Source organism: Calypte anna, chromosome 5A (genome assembly GCF_003957555.1).
Source record: "Calypte anna isolate BGI_N300 chromosome 5A, bCalAnn1_v1.p, whole genome shotgun sequence".
Lineage (NCBI taxonomy): Eukaryota > Metazoa > Chordata > Aves > Apodiformes > Trochilidae > Calypte > Calypte anna.
The window spans coordinates 2,286,825-2,303,322 of NC_044251.1; the positions used below are offsets into that span (position 1 = coordinate 2,286,825).

The 16,498-nt window shown below is 39.2% G+C and overlaps 1 protein-coding gene across 1 annotated transcript in view; it reads left to right on the forward strand.

Moving 5' to 3' along the window:
- The window catches only part of TTBK2 (tau tubulin kinase 2), a 106,489-nt gene that overhangs the window by 55,376 nt on the left and 34,615 nt on the right, over positions 1-16,498 (forward strand). Inside the window, exons 7-9 of the mRNA XM_030452582.1 lie at positions 14,223-14,288; positions 14,813-14,905; positions 15,948-16,073. Of these exons, the coding sequence (XP_030308442.1) occupies positions 14,223-14,288; positions 14,813-14,905; positions 15,948-16,073 (285 nt within the window). The remainder of the gene's footprint in view (positions 1-14,222; positions 14,289-14,812; positions 14,906-15,947; positions 16,074-16,498) is intronic.

Below are 16,498 nucleotides of genomic sequence, written 5' to 3' on the forward strand. Positions count from 1 at the left end.
AATTTGGGAATGGTTATGCATTTGTGTTTCTATATTTTAGAATATGGAATCTATGTTCTAAATAATAATCTATATTCTGGGTATATATGTGGGTATCTTGCTGAGGAGGATTAGAGAATACTTCCATCTTCTTCTACTTACCCTCCTGTCATCCTGGCAGACAAATTGCAGATTGTTTCTGTGTTTGAAAGAGAAAATAGCTTTATACTATTGAAAGAGTGGAAGCTATATGCAAGAAATGCTTTTTATGATGAGAAGAGGAAAAAAAAAAAAAGAGAACTTTGAGCAAAAAAGGAGTATTGCTGAAGCTAAACAGTTGTAAAAAGAAAAACCAGGGCAAATGTTTTGTCAACTCTGAATGCAATTGGACCCACAGACTGCTTAAAGATGAATTGCTCAAACATCAATCACACAGCACCTGCAGGATGGGCAAGGGATCAGACCCAGCCAGCACGGGTTTAGGAAGGGCAGGTCATGCCTGACCAACCTGATCTCCTTTTATCATCGGGTGACTGCCTGGGGGATGAGGGGAAGGCGGTGGATGTGGTCTACCTGGATTTCAGCAAAGCCTTTGACACCGTCACCCATAGCATTCTCCTGAAAAAGCTGTCAGCCCACAGCTTGGACAGGAGCACTCTGTGCTGGGTTAGGAACTGGCTGGAGGGCCGGGCCCAGAGAGTGGTGCTGAACGGGGCTGCATCAAAATGGCGGCCGGTCACTAGTGGTGTCCCCCAGGGATCAGTGTTGGGCCCAGTGCTGTTTAATATCTTTATCGATGACTTAGACAAAGGGATTGAGTCCATCATCAGCAAATTCGCAGATGACACCAAGCTGGGAGGAAGTGTGGATCAGCTGGAAGGCAGGAGGGCTCTGCAGAGGGACCTGGACAGACTGGAGAGCTGGGCCGATTCCAACGGGATGAGGTTCAACAAGGCCAAGTGCCGGGTCCTGCACTTTGGCCACAACAACCCCATGGGGAGCTCCAGGCTGGGGACAGAGTGGCTGGAGAGCAGCCAGGCAGAAAGGGACCTGGGAGTCTGGATCGACAAGAAGGTGAACATGAGCCAGCAGTGTGCCCAGGTGGCCAAGAAGGCCAATGGCATCCTGGCCTGTATCAGAAACAGCGTCACCAGCAGGTCCAGGGAGGTGATTCTTCCCCTGTGCTCAGCCCTGGTGAGGCCACAGCTTGAGTCCTGTGTCCAGTTCTGGGCCCCTCAGTTTAAGAAGGATGTAGAGGTCCTGGAACAGGTCCAAAGGAGGGCAACCAGGCTGGTGAAGGGACTCGAGCACAGGCCCTGTGAGGAGAGGCTGAGAGAGCTGGGGCTGTTCAGCCTGAAGAAGAGGAGGCTCAGGGGAGACCTCATTGCTGTCTACAACTACCTGAAAGGAGGCTGTAGCGAGGTGGGAACTGGACTCTTTTCACAGACGACCTTCAACAAGACAAGAGGACACAGTCTTAAGTTGTGCCAGGGGAGGTTTAGGTTAGATATTAGAAAGAATTTCTTCACGGAGAGGGTGATCAGGCTATGGAATGGACTGCCCGGTGAGGTGGTAGATTCTCCGTCCCTGGAGACATTTACAAAAAGACTGGATGTGGCACTCAGTGCCATGGTCTAGCAACTGCTCCGGTGGGTCAAGGGTTGGACTAGATGATCTCTGAGGTCCCTTCCAACCCGGCTAATTCTATGATTCTATGATTCTATGAACATGCTTCTCAGGCTCCTTTTCAAGTAAATGATGTTACAGCCTTATCTGCAAACATTGCTATTACTACAGGAGTAAAGTCTCAGAAGTGTTCCACACGTAGTACTAAAACTGCTGCAGTTTTCTTCATTTGCCTCTTTGCCTCTGCTGACTTAGATCTTGTGTCTGTAACCCCTCCTGGATAATACCTTGACTGCATGCATTTATTATAAATAAGTGGATACATACTGGAAGTTGATCAAGGATAGTTACTGAATATTACATTTGGATTAAAATTTGGATTAAATTGAGATCACCCATTAAATTTAAATGATTGCCAGCACTTTGACCAAGTCCAGAAAATTATGGAATTTATCAGGTTTTGGGTTTATTTGCCAAGCAGGAAGAAAGCAGTTCCTTGATACATTCTTTGCTTTGGGTGACATGGATTAAAGAAAAATCCAAGGACAACTAGGACATGTTTTATGAGCACAGTATTAAATGGCAGTGGATTAAATGAAAGAAGTTCCAGGGAGCTGTTTCAGTTCATCGTGCTGAACCTGAAGCATATAATTAATTAATTAATTAAGCATATAATATGCTTAATTATTAAGTATATAATAAATAATTGGCTAAAATATGGACCTGGTCTAAAAAGACCTCTGTAAGCCTGGTGCTGCAGGGTAATATTCCATGTAATTCTGTTAAGTGTTCTGATCAGTGGTTGTTTCATTCTGTTGAGAAGTATTTCATGGTTGGCACTTACCTTCTAGTCTCTTTTCTCAGTAATGTTTCTCTCTCAATCCCTAACAGTACATTAGAGGGATGTGATAACTGGAGGATTCCATGTTTGTGCCTAAACAAGTAAAACTGTATTTATTTTTCTTCTTGAAAGCTTCTCAACTTTCTCAGCAACATTTCCTGTCTTGCATTTAACATATATTGCCACTTAAACTTGCATTATAATTTTTGAGCTCCTTCACTTCATTTTTGCCTTCAAGTTGTCACTAAATCACATTATTTTCTCACTAAAACTTAGAAAACTTCTATGAAATTTATCTGCGTGCCTTCTCTCTTCTGACTACATTTTCATCCTTCTCTCTTCTGACTACATTTTCATCATTCCTTAGATTATTCCTCATCAGGAACTCCTTGTGTGAGTAGATTTTACTGGCATCACCTCTCCATAATAATTGCACTGCCGTGTTGTCAGGCTGCTCTTGTCTGGGCTGCAAGTGATGGATGTGTCAAAGAAGTGTTTCTGCAGTTGTAGGTGCTATGGTACTATACAAAATATATTGCAAGAAGAAATCTGAACCTTAAGATAATCATATTTTATCCTTTCATCCTTTTTCAACCTGTTTCTGCAAAACACAAGACCTTTAATAGTTCAGGATGCATTCCCAAGCTTAGCATTGAGGCACTCTGTGACACGGAGCAAAGAGCTACGTAGCTGTTCATGCAGGGCACAAGAAGCACTCAGGACCCTTCCCAGGCTCCTCTTTACTGTCAGAGAAAGATTGAAATTATGGAAGGGATGATGGAGGAAGCTAAATGTGTGTTAAGAGGTTCCTATCTGTACAGTAGTCCTCTGGGGCTTTTACACAGAGCAGACTTTTGTAAGTTGACTAAGTGAACACACCATTATCTTGTAACATAATTTTTTGGAGCAAGGAAGAGACAAAAATTACTTTTCTTCCTCAACATATGCATGGAATCTATACATGATGAGCTGATACCTTAGTGCTGGTGGATAACAAAGCAAAGAGGGTGAAATTTGGCATGAGAAGTTTCCAGGATGAAACGTCAATCCTATGACTAGAATTTTTTAAATTAATTTCTTCATCATTTGTCTAACAAAGACAGAAATTAATGGGAAAGCACTAACATTAAATGGCTATATAACGTGCAGTGTCTCCTTCATAGAATCATAGAATCATAGAATTGGCTGGGTTGGAAGGGACCTCAGAGATCATCAAGTCCAACCCTTGATCCACTCCTGCTGCAGTTGCTAGACCATGGCACTGAGTGCCACATCCAGTCTCTTCCTCTCAAAATCTTTCATCTTGTCTTTAGCAAATCACTTTGAGTTCCACTTAACTCTTCGTATTTTCCCCTATTCCTTCCCAGGTCTGTGATTACATTTCATGAAATAATGGAGAGGGATGGAGCACATGAGCTGTCAGAGATTGCAAGGAAAAAACAGGAGGAGGAAAGGGAACTGGTGGCTGATAATTAACATTAGGTACCTGCCCTCTCTAATGCAGGAGTAAAGATGGAAGGTGCTGAAACAAAGAACAAGGAGCTTTTGATGATAACCTGAAAGATGTCATATAAATGCCCCAGTGAAGTTTAAATCTGGAAGTGTTTTAGAGGTATTAGTTTAGAGGTGTTAGAGGTATTAGTGTGAAGCTTTGTGTGGGCTATCCAGGTTGGGGAGATGAAGATGCTCTGCCAGTAGTGTCCAGAGAATTGCACTGGCTCAGCTGCTTCCTGGAATTGGTTCTAGAAATATTTTTTCTAATCTATACGAAGGGAGGAAGAAGACAGGATGGGGAAGTGGAGTGTGATGCCACAAAGCTGAATGATGTTGAGTTTTTCACTGTTAGCAGCTCACTGAGAAGTTTGAAATGGTGGAATAAGTTGGCAAGTTGCAGTGTTAGCTTGAACCATGGGACAGGTGTCTTAATCAGGTATTTTGAGATCAGCATCCCCACTGCCACCTCTCCTTCCCTTTAGCACTTCTTGGGAAAGTTCAAGAGTTGAGACTGTAAAACATAAAAAATAAGTAATGTTTTTTATAACTTCACTCTGTATAAACCAGCAGAAAGGCTTAAAAGGAAGTAGAAAATAACAAACACAAATATAAAAAAACTTTGATGTGTAAATCTTTAATTTATTTCAATAATGTTGCAGTGATTGTGTGTTTTTATAGCAATTAACACAATCAGTTCAGCTGCTATGGCACAAATGAAATGAAAGAAGGAGCAATAGAGATGTAAATGATATAATTCAGCTGCCAAATAGAATGCAGTAAGCTCCTGAAAATGGAGTTGGAAACTATTTACACTATGTTCTTTATTTCTAAAATAAATATTTTTATTAATAAATAATGATTCAAAAATAGTGTTGAGAGGACCAGGGTAATGTTTTGCAGACTTTCTGTCATTGACAACTTCAGCCTTTCCATGTCAGTAAAATTAAACTTTGTGCATTTGCTGCTGTAAAACAAAGAAAATGTCTAAACAACAAATTTTAAAACTGTGTTCAACTTTTTTTTTTTTCACTAAATCTGCATCAGGCAGGCTCCATAACATATTTTTGGAAACAGATGTAGTTTGCAAGATTTCTTTCTAAATTCTGAGCTACCCATTTGATAGTTGAAAGCTTTTTAAAAAAAAATTAATTACTTTATAGAAAAACTTTTTTTTTTTTCTGTGAATGGAGTTTTGTTGGAAAGTCTAAGATTAATTATTACAGTTTTAAATTTTCTTCATAACTTTCAGTTCTTTAGCAAAGGGATTCTTATATAATATCAGAGTCATTTAATGCAAGACATAAACATAAAGCCTCATTCCTAACATTCATACTTATTACTTCTTTCCCTAAGTCAATGAAGGCTACAGCCTAATTAATTTTTTGGTTTTCTTTTCTTAAATCCTAGGGGAAATTGAAGATGATTTAGATTTTTGTATCAAAATATCCTACTTGGAAATGGTTGTTTGCTGGAAAGACTAAGCCAAGAGACCTCTGTTTTATTGGTTATATAAGCAGGAATCTGAGTTGGAAGAATTATGGCATTAGTTATTTGAGGCTTCATTTCTGAATCTGTGGTAGCTTTATAGGGAAGTTGAGGGAGGTAGTTTGAAGAAGTTTGTGCAGACATTATTTGTAAAAAAAGGTAGTAAAATAATTATTAAATTGCTAGGTTTTAGAGGTTTTTTAAGTGATGTTTAGCTGTGATAAGCCCACCAGTGGAACAATACATTTGTCTGCCATAACCTCCTTTAGGCACCCAGAGGAAGATGATTTAAGGCACAGTTTTATAATGTATTTATGTAGCATTTTCAGCATCCACTAAACATGATCCTTGCAAGTTTGGTTCTATTATTGGCATAGAAGAAAGGAAGGAAATCAGTGTCATAGAGACAGACAGCTGGTGTCTGGTGTGTGATAGTACAAGGTGAAGAAAACAGCAAGTAAGTTCATGTAAAGGATGAAAAAAGAATGAATTGACCTAGCAGGTGACACAAGTGGAATGGATATGTGGATATATGAATATATGGTGTGTAGTTTTTTGTACCATCTCTATGGAATATTCTTGCAACACTTAAATGAAATTAAAAACTTAAGAAGATTAGGTATGGTTAATTAATGCTTTGAGAGGAAGATTGTTTGTGACCTGGATTTTGGGGGTTGGGTTGAAAAGTTGTAAAAATTCACAACCTATTAAGATCCTGTCTGAAGGGACAGGTTGAGAAATAGTTGAAATATAAAAAAGATTTAATTCTCATGATACAATACTTTGTAATTGTTGGAGTATATTGGGATTTCTTTTTCTTTCCTGTGGTGTGCAGAATGCTGGTGTCATATCCAGACAAGCACTGAATGATTTAATGTAGGAATTCTGGTGTGCAGTGGAGCTCTTCTATATTCTAATACAACACTTCCTTTATTGTGTATAGAACTGATAGATGCTCAGGGGAATGGGATGTAGGAGTCCTTAAAAGTGAGAGAAATCATTTTTCCACTGAGTTTTGATATTATCTTTTAAAAAAATGAAATTTTTCTATGAGTGAGGAATCTTACTGCTTTCTTGTGGTTCTGTGTACTGCTGCCTGAGTCCCTCCCAGTTTCTTGGTATCTTCAGCTTCACACTGCATCCTACCTTTCTAACCAGTACATAGTTACAGTTTCAAGATCAGGCTTGTGTTTTACTTGCTGTCTAAAATGCATGCTGATTGACCAACTGATTGGTGTCTAAAGATGGATGTGGATTTTAATTGAATTTCAACTGTCTGCCTCTGTGTCAAGTTACTAATTTGCATTCTGTCTTTAATCACCAATTTTCCTTAAGCTTTCAGGAACTGCAAGTCTTTGACAGCTGTCTTATTTGAAATTAAAAGCTGTTATAATGGAAAGACAGATGAGTTGGTCCTCTAAAACTTGTTTCCTAGCAAAAATAGAACCAAACCAAAATCAAACTTAAGCTTAGGAAGAATTAGAATCTATGGAGAAAATTCTCTGCTAAGTTATAAAGAATTACTTTGAATACTTTAAAAGACAAGAAGGAAAGCATGCTATTTTATGTACATTAGCTTGCTTGAGACCTTTTGCTTCTGATCCTTAGTTGAAAATAAGCCTGCCACTGAAACAAGTGTACTGCTGGATTAATGCAACTCTCTAATGTGTGGTGTTATAATACTAAATATGACATGTACAAAACAATTAAAAATTACTGATTCTCAGTTTGCTAAGAGCACAGGACTTCTCACAATGCAGAACAACTATAAAACTTTTACTTACAGAGATAGGTAAAACAATATTCTGCTCTCTGTGAAAGTTCTCTGCTAGCTCTTTGGCTAATGTAGGTAGTCCTCCTGGTACAGGAATCTCTCCTTCAGCTCCTGGTATGGGAGAAGAAGACAGATTGCACAGGGCAAACAAACATACACATGTGTCACGGTTTAACACTGACCCGGCAATTAAACCGAATAACAGACGCTCTCTTTAATCTCTCTCTCCCCTCGATGAAGGAAGGAGAGAGAATAAGGGAGAGAGACTTATGAGTTGGAAACTAAACTACACAACTTTAATGAAACAGTAATGGTAAATAGGGAAAAATTACTAAATATATATAAATATACAGGAAAATGGAAACCACATTCCTCCCCCCTTTCCCCCAATAACTCTCACGTCACCACCGAGGCTGCAGGGCAGCCCTGGGATAGTCCAGGCTGGAATCCTGGAGTCGGCAGCAGTCGGGAACCGGAGGCAGGAACACACAGATATGGGCTGGCACGGATCAGGACCACAGGCAAACGAACGGACGGGATCCTTCCAGGATGCCGGGTGAAGGAAGGGAAGCAGGAAAAGATCTGGCTCGGCCCACATGATGCCTCAAATTTATACTGAGTGTGACGTATATGGGATGGAATCCTCTGTTTGGTTAATTCTGGCATCTATCTTGTCTGTTCCTCCCCAAAGGAGGGTTCAGGTGGGACCTCTTTATCCTCCTGGACAGTAAAATGTTTTCCTCAGAGCTGAGCAGTGCCCTTGGCTCTGCACACCAGTCTCTAGCAGTAACTATAAACATCAAGTGTTATCAATCATAGAAGCACACACTGTCTGAGAAACTTGCTGTTAATTTCAGAGAGACTACTTACAAGGGACTTAGCTAAAAGCAAAAGTACAGAAACAGAAAACCACCTTTATCCTGGCCCAAACCAGGACAACATGGCAGATTTATCTTGTGTGATTTTCTTTCTTTTTTTTTTTTCTCTGCAGTAATTTCAGGTTGGTGACACTTAGTAGATTTTTACCACCTCCAGCCTACCAGACTTTAGTTTTCTGCTCATGAGTCAGCTTTGGAACAACTGCCATTTTCAGCAAGTGCATCATGTTTGCTAAGTAAATACTCCAGATTGAAAACTGAGTAGCTCAGGAAATGGTTCATATCTCAAATCCTCTTGTCTTAGAGATGGTTATGCTCTTTGTAGCACAGGCAGCTGGAGTTAAATTTTCATTTCTCACCATATGTCTGTTAGAACCCAAATTAACAAAGTGAAGTTGTACTGTCAGTTGTTAACTCAGCCTCTTCTGGGACTGAGTAGCAGAGGATCAGATGGCTGCAATCAGTTTTCAGAAATCACAACTTCTATTTGGGTAGATCTGAGTCCAGATAATGGCTCATGCTGACAACAGGTAGGAAATGAGTCAATAGTTTGAAGTGCATGTACTTGGTTATCAGTGTCTGATGTTTATATTTAGTGATAAAAGTGTGGGTTTGAAGAGCTATTTATACAGTAAAAACTGAGATGTATAATGTCTTGTAATGGCAAATGTGTTTCAACTGCTTGATCTTTTCTTACCCAGGTGATCCCTGAATTTTTTACTTGCTTTACACTGGTGCTAACACACAAAGGGGGAGGGGAATGTGATTTATTGAAGCCTTTTGGCATGAAAAAGTTCAGAAGAACTGGAACTGTGTATAGTTCCAATCCTGGAAATACATTCCTGTTGGGAACTAGGCTATTGACTTTTCAAAGGGAGAAGATAAGAAAGGAGGATTCTGTCTTTAATAGAAAGAAATAGAGGTACTGTAGGTGGCTGCTTTTCTGCTCCTCACCCTGCTGTGCACTTCATACATAGCTTTAAGGGCAGCACCAAGAAGGTTGGGTTCACTGCTTGAGCTGGTTTCTCAATCCAAAACCTAAAGATACTTAAGTATTTTTAGTTATTACCTGGCTGATAGGAAGAATCTTGGTATGTGTCAGATAATCAGCTAAAGACTCATTATTGGTTTTGGTTTTCATGTTTATTAGTTTCCATGGCTGCAGTAAAAAGTGAGCTTTTTGCTCTGCTTAACATTTCCAACATCACCCAAAGCATTTATCTAGAGATACTGAGCTGAGGAGTGTGAATTGCCTCCTCCACAGCCCCTCCAAAGGAGGAAGAGTTGTAGACAGGTTTTATCCTGGCCTGGATCAGGAACAGCGTGGCCAGCAGGTCCAGGGAAGGGATTCTGCCCCTGTGCTCAGCCCTGGTGAGGCCACAGCTTGAGTCCTGTGTCCAGTTCTGCGCCCCTCAGTTCAGGAAGGAGATTGAGGTGCTGGAGCAGGTCCAGAGAAGAGCAAGGAGGCTGTGAAGAGATCCAGCACAAGTCCTGTGAGGAAGGGCTGAGGGAGCTGGGGGTGTTGAGGCTGGAGAAGAGGAGGCTCAGGGGAGACCTCATCACTCTCTCCAACTCCCTGAAAGGAGGTTGGAGCCAGGGGGGGGTTGGGCTCTTTTCCCAGGCAACTCTCAGCAAGACAAGAGGGCAGGGTCTCAAGTTGTGCCAGGGGAGGTTTAGGTTGGAGATTAGAAAGAATTTCTTTACAGAGAGAGTGATCAGGCATTGGAATGGGCTGCCCAGGGAAGTAGTGGATTCTCCGTGTCTGGAGATATTTCAAAAGAGCCTGGATGTGGCACTCAGTGCCATGGTCTAGCAACCACAACGGTGGTTCAAGGGTTGGACTCGATGATCTCTGAGGTCCCTTCCAACCCAGCCAATTCTATGATTCTATGATAAGCACTGTATCTCCCAAGAATCTGCACACTTGTGTGCTTAGTGGAAATGGTTCACTTTTCTAGGAACTCCTACTTTTCTGCATGTAGTTTGTCTAAGACATTGTCATGTATTTCCAGGCCAGGGCCCCCTCCAAAGAAAACTGACGTTACAGCAAAAAATACCTTTATGTGTAGAAAAATTCTTTGTAGTCATTAGATCTGTTTCATACACATATATCTTTAAAAAATTTGTTTTAACTTATATGTAAAGAATTTAGTGGTAGTAATGAAATCTGAGACCACTCTGGCTTCCAGATAACTGTTTAATTATATTTGAGAAAGCCTTTTCATGCAAACTGATCCAAACAAGGTACAGTTCCAAATATGTTTTGTGTCAAATAAGTATGGAGGAACTCTAGACTTAGAAATTATATCATATTGTAATAAAGGAACTAAATAATGGGATCTGTATGTCCATTATCACTGATTTAATACCTGAAATTTAAGGCAAAGTTTTGTAGGAATTCATGTTTCTGCAGAAAGTATGACTCTAGAATCTAAGATCCCTTCCCTGATTTTCAGTTTGTTCCTCTGCCAGTTTGAGAGTCAATTTCAAAGGCTTTCTTACTCTCTCTGAAGGAAAACCATGATAACAATAGTTAATGAATGCAACTGAAATAAAGCTATTAAATATGAAAGAGCTGAGGAATGGTATCCACCGATGAGTGGAGTCTTAATGGATCCCTTCAACTGAGACAGCACCTGGACATGGGGGTTGCTCCCAGCCTGTGAAGAAATGCTCCCTCCCAAATTTCAAGGGAAAAAAACAGGAACATGTTGATTTTTCACATTTCTCATGGAAAGGAACATGAATGGGATCTATTTTAATTAAGGGTGTCAGTGGAATTCAAAGAGGTATTCAAATGTAGGATTCACTGTCTCTTTAAGTACAAATGCCTTTTACAGCTATGTGCTCCAAAAAATGCCATAGATACTCTTGGTTGTCTTAATAGAAAATGGACTTAATGAAATGGAAATGAAAAAAATGGACCTAATTAAGCTTTTTTTCTCAACAAGGAAGTCTGCTTTGCTTTAAGGAAGCTCAATTGCTTCCCCTCCCAAGTTGGTTGCTCAGGAAAAAAATGGAAGTTTCCAAAAGCAAATCATAGAATCATAGAATCATAGAATCCTTGGGGTTGGAAGGGACCTCGAAAGATCATCTAGTCCAACCCCCCCTGCCAGAGCAGGGCCACCTAGAGCACTTCGCATAGGAACGTGTCCAGGCGGGTTTTGAATGTCTCCAGTGAAGGAGACTCCACGACCCCCCTGGGCAGCCTGTTCCAGGGCTCTGTCACCCTTACAGGAAAAAAATTTTTTCGGATATTCAACTTGAACCTCCTGTGCTCCAATTTACACCCATTACCCCTTGTCCTATCACTGGTCACCACTGAGAAGAGCCTAACTCCATCTCCCTGACACTCACCCCTTACATATTTGAAAACATTGATGAGCTCACCCCTCAGTCTCCTTTTCTCCAGACTAAAGAGACCCAGCTCCCTCAGCCTTTCCTCATAAGGGAGATGTTCCACTCCCTTAATCATCTTAGTAGCTCTGCGCTGGACTCTTTCAAGCACTTCCCTGTCCTTCTTGAACTGAGGGGCCCAGAACTGGACACAATACTCCAGGTGCGGCCTCACCAATGCAGAATAGAGGGGGAGGAGAACCTCTCTTGACCTACTAACCACACCCTTTCTAATGCACCCCAGGATGCCATTGGCCTTCTTGGCCACAAGGACACATTGCTGGCTCATGGTCATCCTCTTGTCTACCAGGACCCCCAGGTCTCTTTCACCTACACTGCTCTCCAGCAGGTCAGCCCCCAATGGCAGGGGGAAGTTTACTTAATAAAAATTGCTATTATTGGCTGTAATATTTCTCTTACTGCATGAGGTTTATGAGATGCATAAAGAACACTGAAGTAATTTAAGAAGTTTTGCAAATGCTCAAAAGTCTGCATTGGGTAAACTTGATTTGAGCTACTAAAGCCACGTTGTTAGTGAGAAGATAGAATGAATTTATTGATGTTGTGTGGCAGTATAATATCACTTGTACTGACCAGGTGCATTACTAAGAAGTATTTCATTTTGTCCTGGTGTGCAGCAGAGTTACATGCATTCTAAGGTCAGATTTATACAAACTACACACTAAGGCAAAAGATTGTGAAAGGCTTTAGGTATCCTTGCTGAGGTAAAAAAATTGTCTAAGGATGGCAGTGACTTTAACAAGCAAAAGAAACTGAGTTACACAAGGAAATTTCTTATACAGACTCTTTAGCATTTGGACCAGAGAGTGATGACAGAAACCATTTGTTTTATCTTCTGAAACTTTATGCTCTGAAGAATTCCTGAATTTTTACTGAATTTCTATTTCTAAGTGTTTTAAAGTTAAGCTCTTGTTCTGGCCCTTTTGAAGAAGTTCTAGTCATCAAATTGCATCTTTTTTTAGAAATATACTTTTAGAAATATTGCATCTTTTTTTTTAGAAATATACCTGTGTATTTGTTGCCTTGGCTCTAATGCTGTATTATTCTTACTTGGATGGTTTGCCAGTTCCCAGAAGTGCTAAGAAGGAGACTTTTTTTCTTTTTCCCCCTCTTGAAATGTAGCAGTTCCAAAGTGTTTTGAGCTAATTTTACTGCTCAAAATTAATGTGGAATTTTTGCAATTACAGTGTTATGCTTCATTTCAGGGTAATGTTCAGTATGGAAGTATATGCTTTAAATAAGGTGTACTTGAAGATACAGCAACTGAATTACCTGACCTGCCTGAACACGAAATGTGTCCCAAGCATTTTGTGATAATGTGCAAAACCCAAGATTAGTGGAATATTTCTGAGAAGCTGTTCATGAACATCCTGGAAAATGTTCTCCACTGGTTCAGCTGTAACTGTTCCACTCTGGCATCTACTGATTCTATGATTCATTTTATTCATTTTATTTAAATTCATTTTTTTATTTAATTCATTTTTATTTAAAGATGTTGCTGCATAATCTTGCTGGATTTAATTGACAGCCTCACTGACAGTAATGGCAGTTCCTGATCTACTTAAATGATAGCCCACAGTGTAGCATCTCTTGGTGGATAAGAAGTTACACCCATCTATATTTAGGTGGAAGGAGTCTAAAGGATTTTATCTTAAAAGGACAGTGATTTTGTGTTGTGGTTACCTTTGTATATATATCAAACCAAGTGTTTAAATGTATTATGCAAAATTGTTGGGAGTCATGGGCAGACACCAATAGCAATTGGGGCATTAATACCCATTTCAGTACAAGTCAGAGGAGAAAAAGATAACTTAAGTTTCTCACATTCAGTGTTAGAGAAAAACAAAAGAATTCTTGATTGGGAAGATAAGACTGTAAAAGTAAGCAAGTTTAGCAGTTCTGGTAGTTCTCTCTGTGTAGAATGATGGTTAAGGATGTAAGTATGGATTGGATAACTGTCTTAGGCACCACTCTGATTTTTCTTTTATTTGGAAATATGTAGTATGACTGAGTCATTATTTTTGTAACATTTTTTTGAAGCAAGGAAGGATTGGAAAATATATTATGTGATTATAAAATGCCAATTAACTTAGTGTCAGGACATCCACACTGTCAGAAAGGAAATGCTGTTTTGCAGGAACTAGAAAAGAAAGGTTGGTTCTTGTAGTGAAGCCCTTGCTATTTATTGCTCAGCCACAGCTTTGAGGCTTACCTGTGGCTTTCCCTGCTTTTGGAATTTCTCAAAAAGCTGATTGGTTTGCTAGTTCAGAATATAGTTTCTGGAAAAGTTGCCAGCACATGTCAGTAAGTGGCTGGTTGTCTGTTTGGATCATGTAGTGTTGGTGCATTTTGTGAAGGGGAAGAAATCATCGTGGTTTAGATCCCATCAGGAGCTATAAACCCAAACTTTTAATACTTAAGACAAAGAAGTAATTTCATTACTGGAGGAAAAAAGGAATAATTCTGCCACATAACTTTTTTTTTGACAGCTGAGTAAACAGGAATTAATGTCTGTGGAGACCAAAGTGATGGTTTAAAAACCTGACATCTGTAACTTTGTTGTACCTATTTGGTTTTCCACTGCTAACTTGTAGAAACACAGCAAACTGAAATAAAAACTCCCAAGTATTATCTGTTGTGTCTCCATATTGACTCTCTAGATACCAAGAAGTCAGAGGGTTTATTTCTAACAATGAGAATCTAAGAGTCTTTTTCTGTTCTCTGGCAGCCACGAGCTGTCGCTGGCTTTCGAGGGACGGTACGATACGCATCAATCAATGCTCACAGAAACAGAGTGAGTACCTCAAGCTATGTCATATCTGTGTCATGGAACTGGAAATGGTCAGTCATGCAGTTATTGATTTCCTTTTTTGTATTCTTCTCTGTGTGTTTATTCTGTAGAAATTAATACTTTTAAATTGTGGGAGTCAGACCAGGGTAAAAATATTCTTCTTGTAGAAATGATAGTTTTCAATATTCAATTGTACTGCAAGTTAATAAATTAAAAAGGTGAAGTTACTGAGTATCATAGAAACATCACTATATATATACAAGGGAAAACCAAATAAACAGCTCTTCCAGCATAGAGATTTGCAGTGTTTTTTAAACACATTTATACTTACTGTTTTATTTCTCTGTATCTTCTATGAAATTTACTTCTATCTTTCTACTTATGATAGTTACTGGTTTTAATCATATGAACTTGTTTTGCAGCATTGGTTATATTAGTTTTTATATATAACAATTTAAATCTCCAGAGCAGTGAGGAGTCTCCTGGGTACTTATAAGATGCATAAAAATAGTATTTCTTTTTCACAGGAAATGGGTCGGCATGATGACCTCTGGTCCCTGTTCTACATGTTGGTAGAATTTGTGGTTGGGCAGCTGCCTTGGAGAAAAATAAAAGATAAGGTAAACCTAGAAGTGAGAAAAATAAAAGATAAGGTAAACCTAGAAGTGAAACCAAAAATTATAAGGGAGATTTACTTGTGGATGCTGTGATAAAGATTCCTCTAAGAATCAATGTTTCATTATTTTAACATTAAATTTTCCACATGCTTTTTTTTAACATTAAATTTTTAAGTTTTCTAGTTTTAGTTCTAGTTGCCAGTGTCACTGTATAAAAAGCAATCAGATTTTATGAACTTAGCTAGGCAGGAAGTGGATTGTGCTTCTAGTTTGCAAATGATTTACAAGGCAGACATAAGTGCATATATACCACTTAATTTTCCTTTTTTCACTTGAATACTTTTTGATTTCACCTGTCACACATTTAGAATTCCTTATTTATTTTGATTATTTTTGAAATGGGCATTTCTTATCTGCTGGTGACCAAAAGTGCATCAGTCAATATGCAGTAGTGCCTTTAGTCATACATAAGAGGGGACATACCTGAAGAAACAATGTCTCATTAGCATGTATTTACTTCTTTAAGTTTTTGAAATTAGATTTAAACAAGGTTACTCTCTGATGTATTTATGCATTGTTAGATGACAATGTGTTATATAGGCAGCATCTCTTTAGTTTTGGTTTACTCATATTACACAAGATTTACTCATTTTATGCAATATGCTATGGTAACCATCAAATACACACCAAAAAGTGACTGGACTTCAGATGATGCAAGAGGATATTTTAAATGTGTAGAATATGTTTTTCAGAAGAGTTAATGTCCAATGACAATTCTTGCATTCAAGGCAGTATTCAGACATAGCAGAATATTAAATGGCTTTCCATATTGAATGTGAAGTTTGTACACTAGTTGTACCTGTACTGAGAGTAGTGACAAAAATCTGGTGCCACCTGATGTAGAATGGCCTTCACACTCTGGTTAGGGTTATGCACTTACCATCTTTCTGACCAATTGTGCATTGAAGGGCAGTAAGGTACAAAGTGAGTATGTTGCAGTGGAGAATAAAGGCATTTTAATATTTGTTGTGTTATTTACTCCTAGGAGCAAGTGGGGTCCATTAAAGAAAGGTATGAGCACAGACTTATGTTGAAACATCTCCCTCAAGAATTCAACATCTTTCTGGATCACATTTCTAACTTAGATTACTTTACAAAGCCTGATTACCAGGTAACCATTTTTACTATTTTGTCACCCTGATTTTTCAAATAGCAGAATTTTATGCTATTTCTTTTTCAGTTTTTCTTTGATTTCCTTGTGTAGTCTTTGGTGTCGATTATGGATTGTGCTACAACAAAACTACTTTAGTGACCATCTACCTGCTTTTTGTTTTCCATTTGGGAAGAGTGAGGCAGTTCAGCTTCTGGAAGTAATTAACAGTTGCCTTGCAGGCTGTGTTCTCTTAGCATTGGCTGCTACCCTACTATCATAGCCTCTGGTGGGTGCTCCTGAAGTTCCATCAATCAGATTGTTTTCTCCATTGTTTTCTCCATCTGTCAGCTTCCCAAAATCTGGAGCATAGCACCTGTAATGTATACAGCTTGAGAGCAACATCCAGCTGGGGTTTATTTTTTAAGACTGCAGTATTGCCAGAG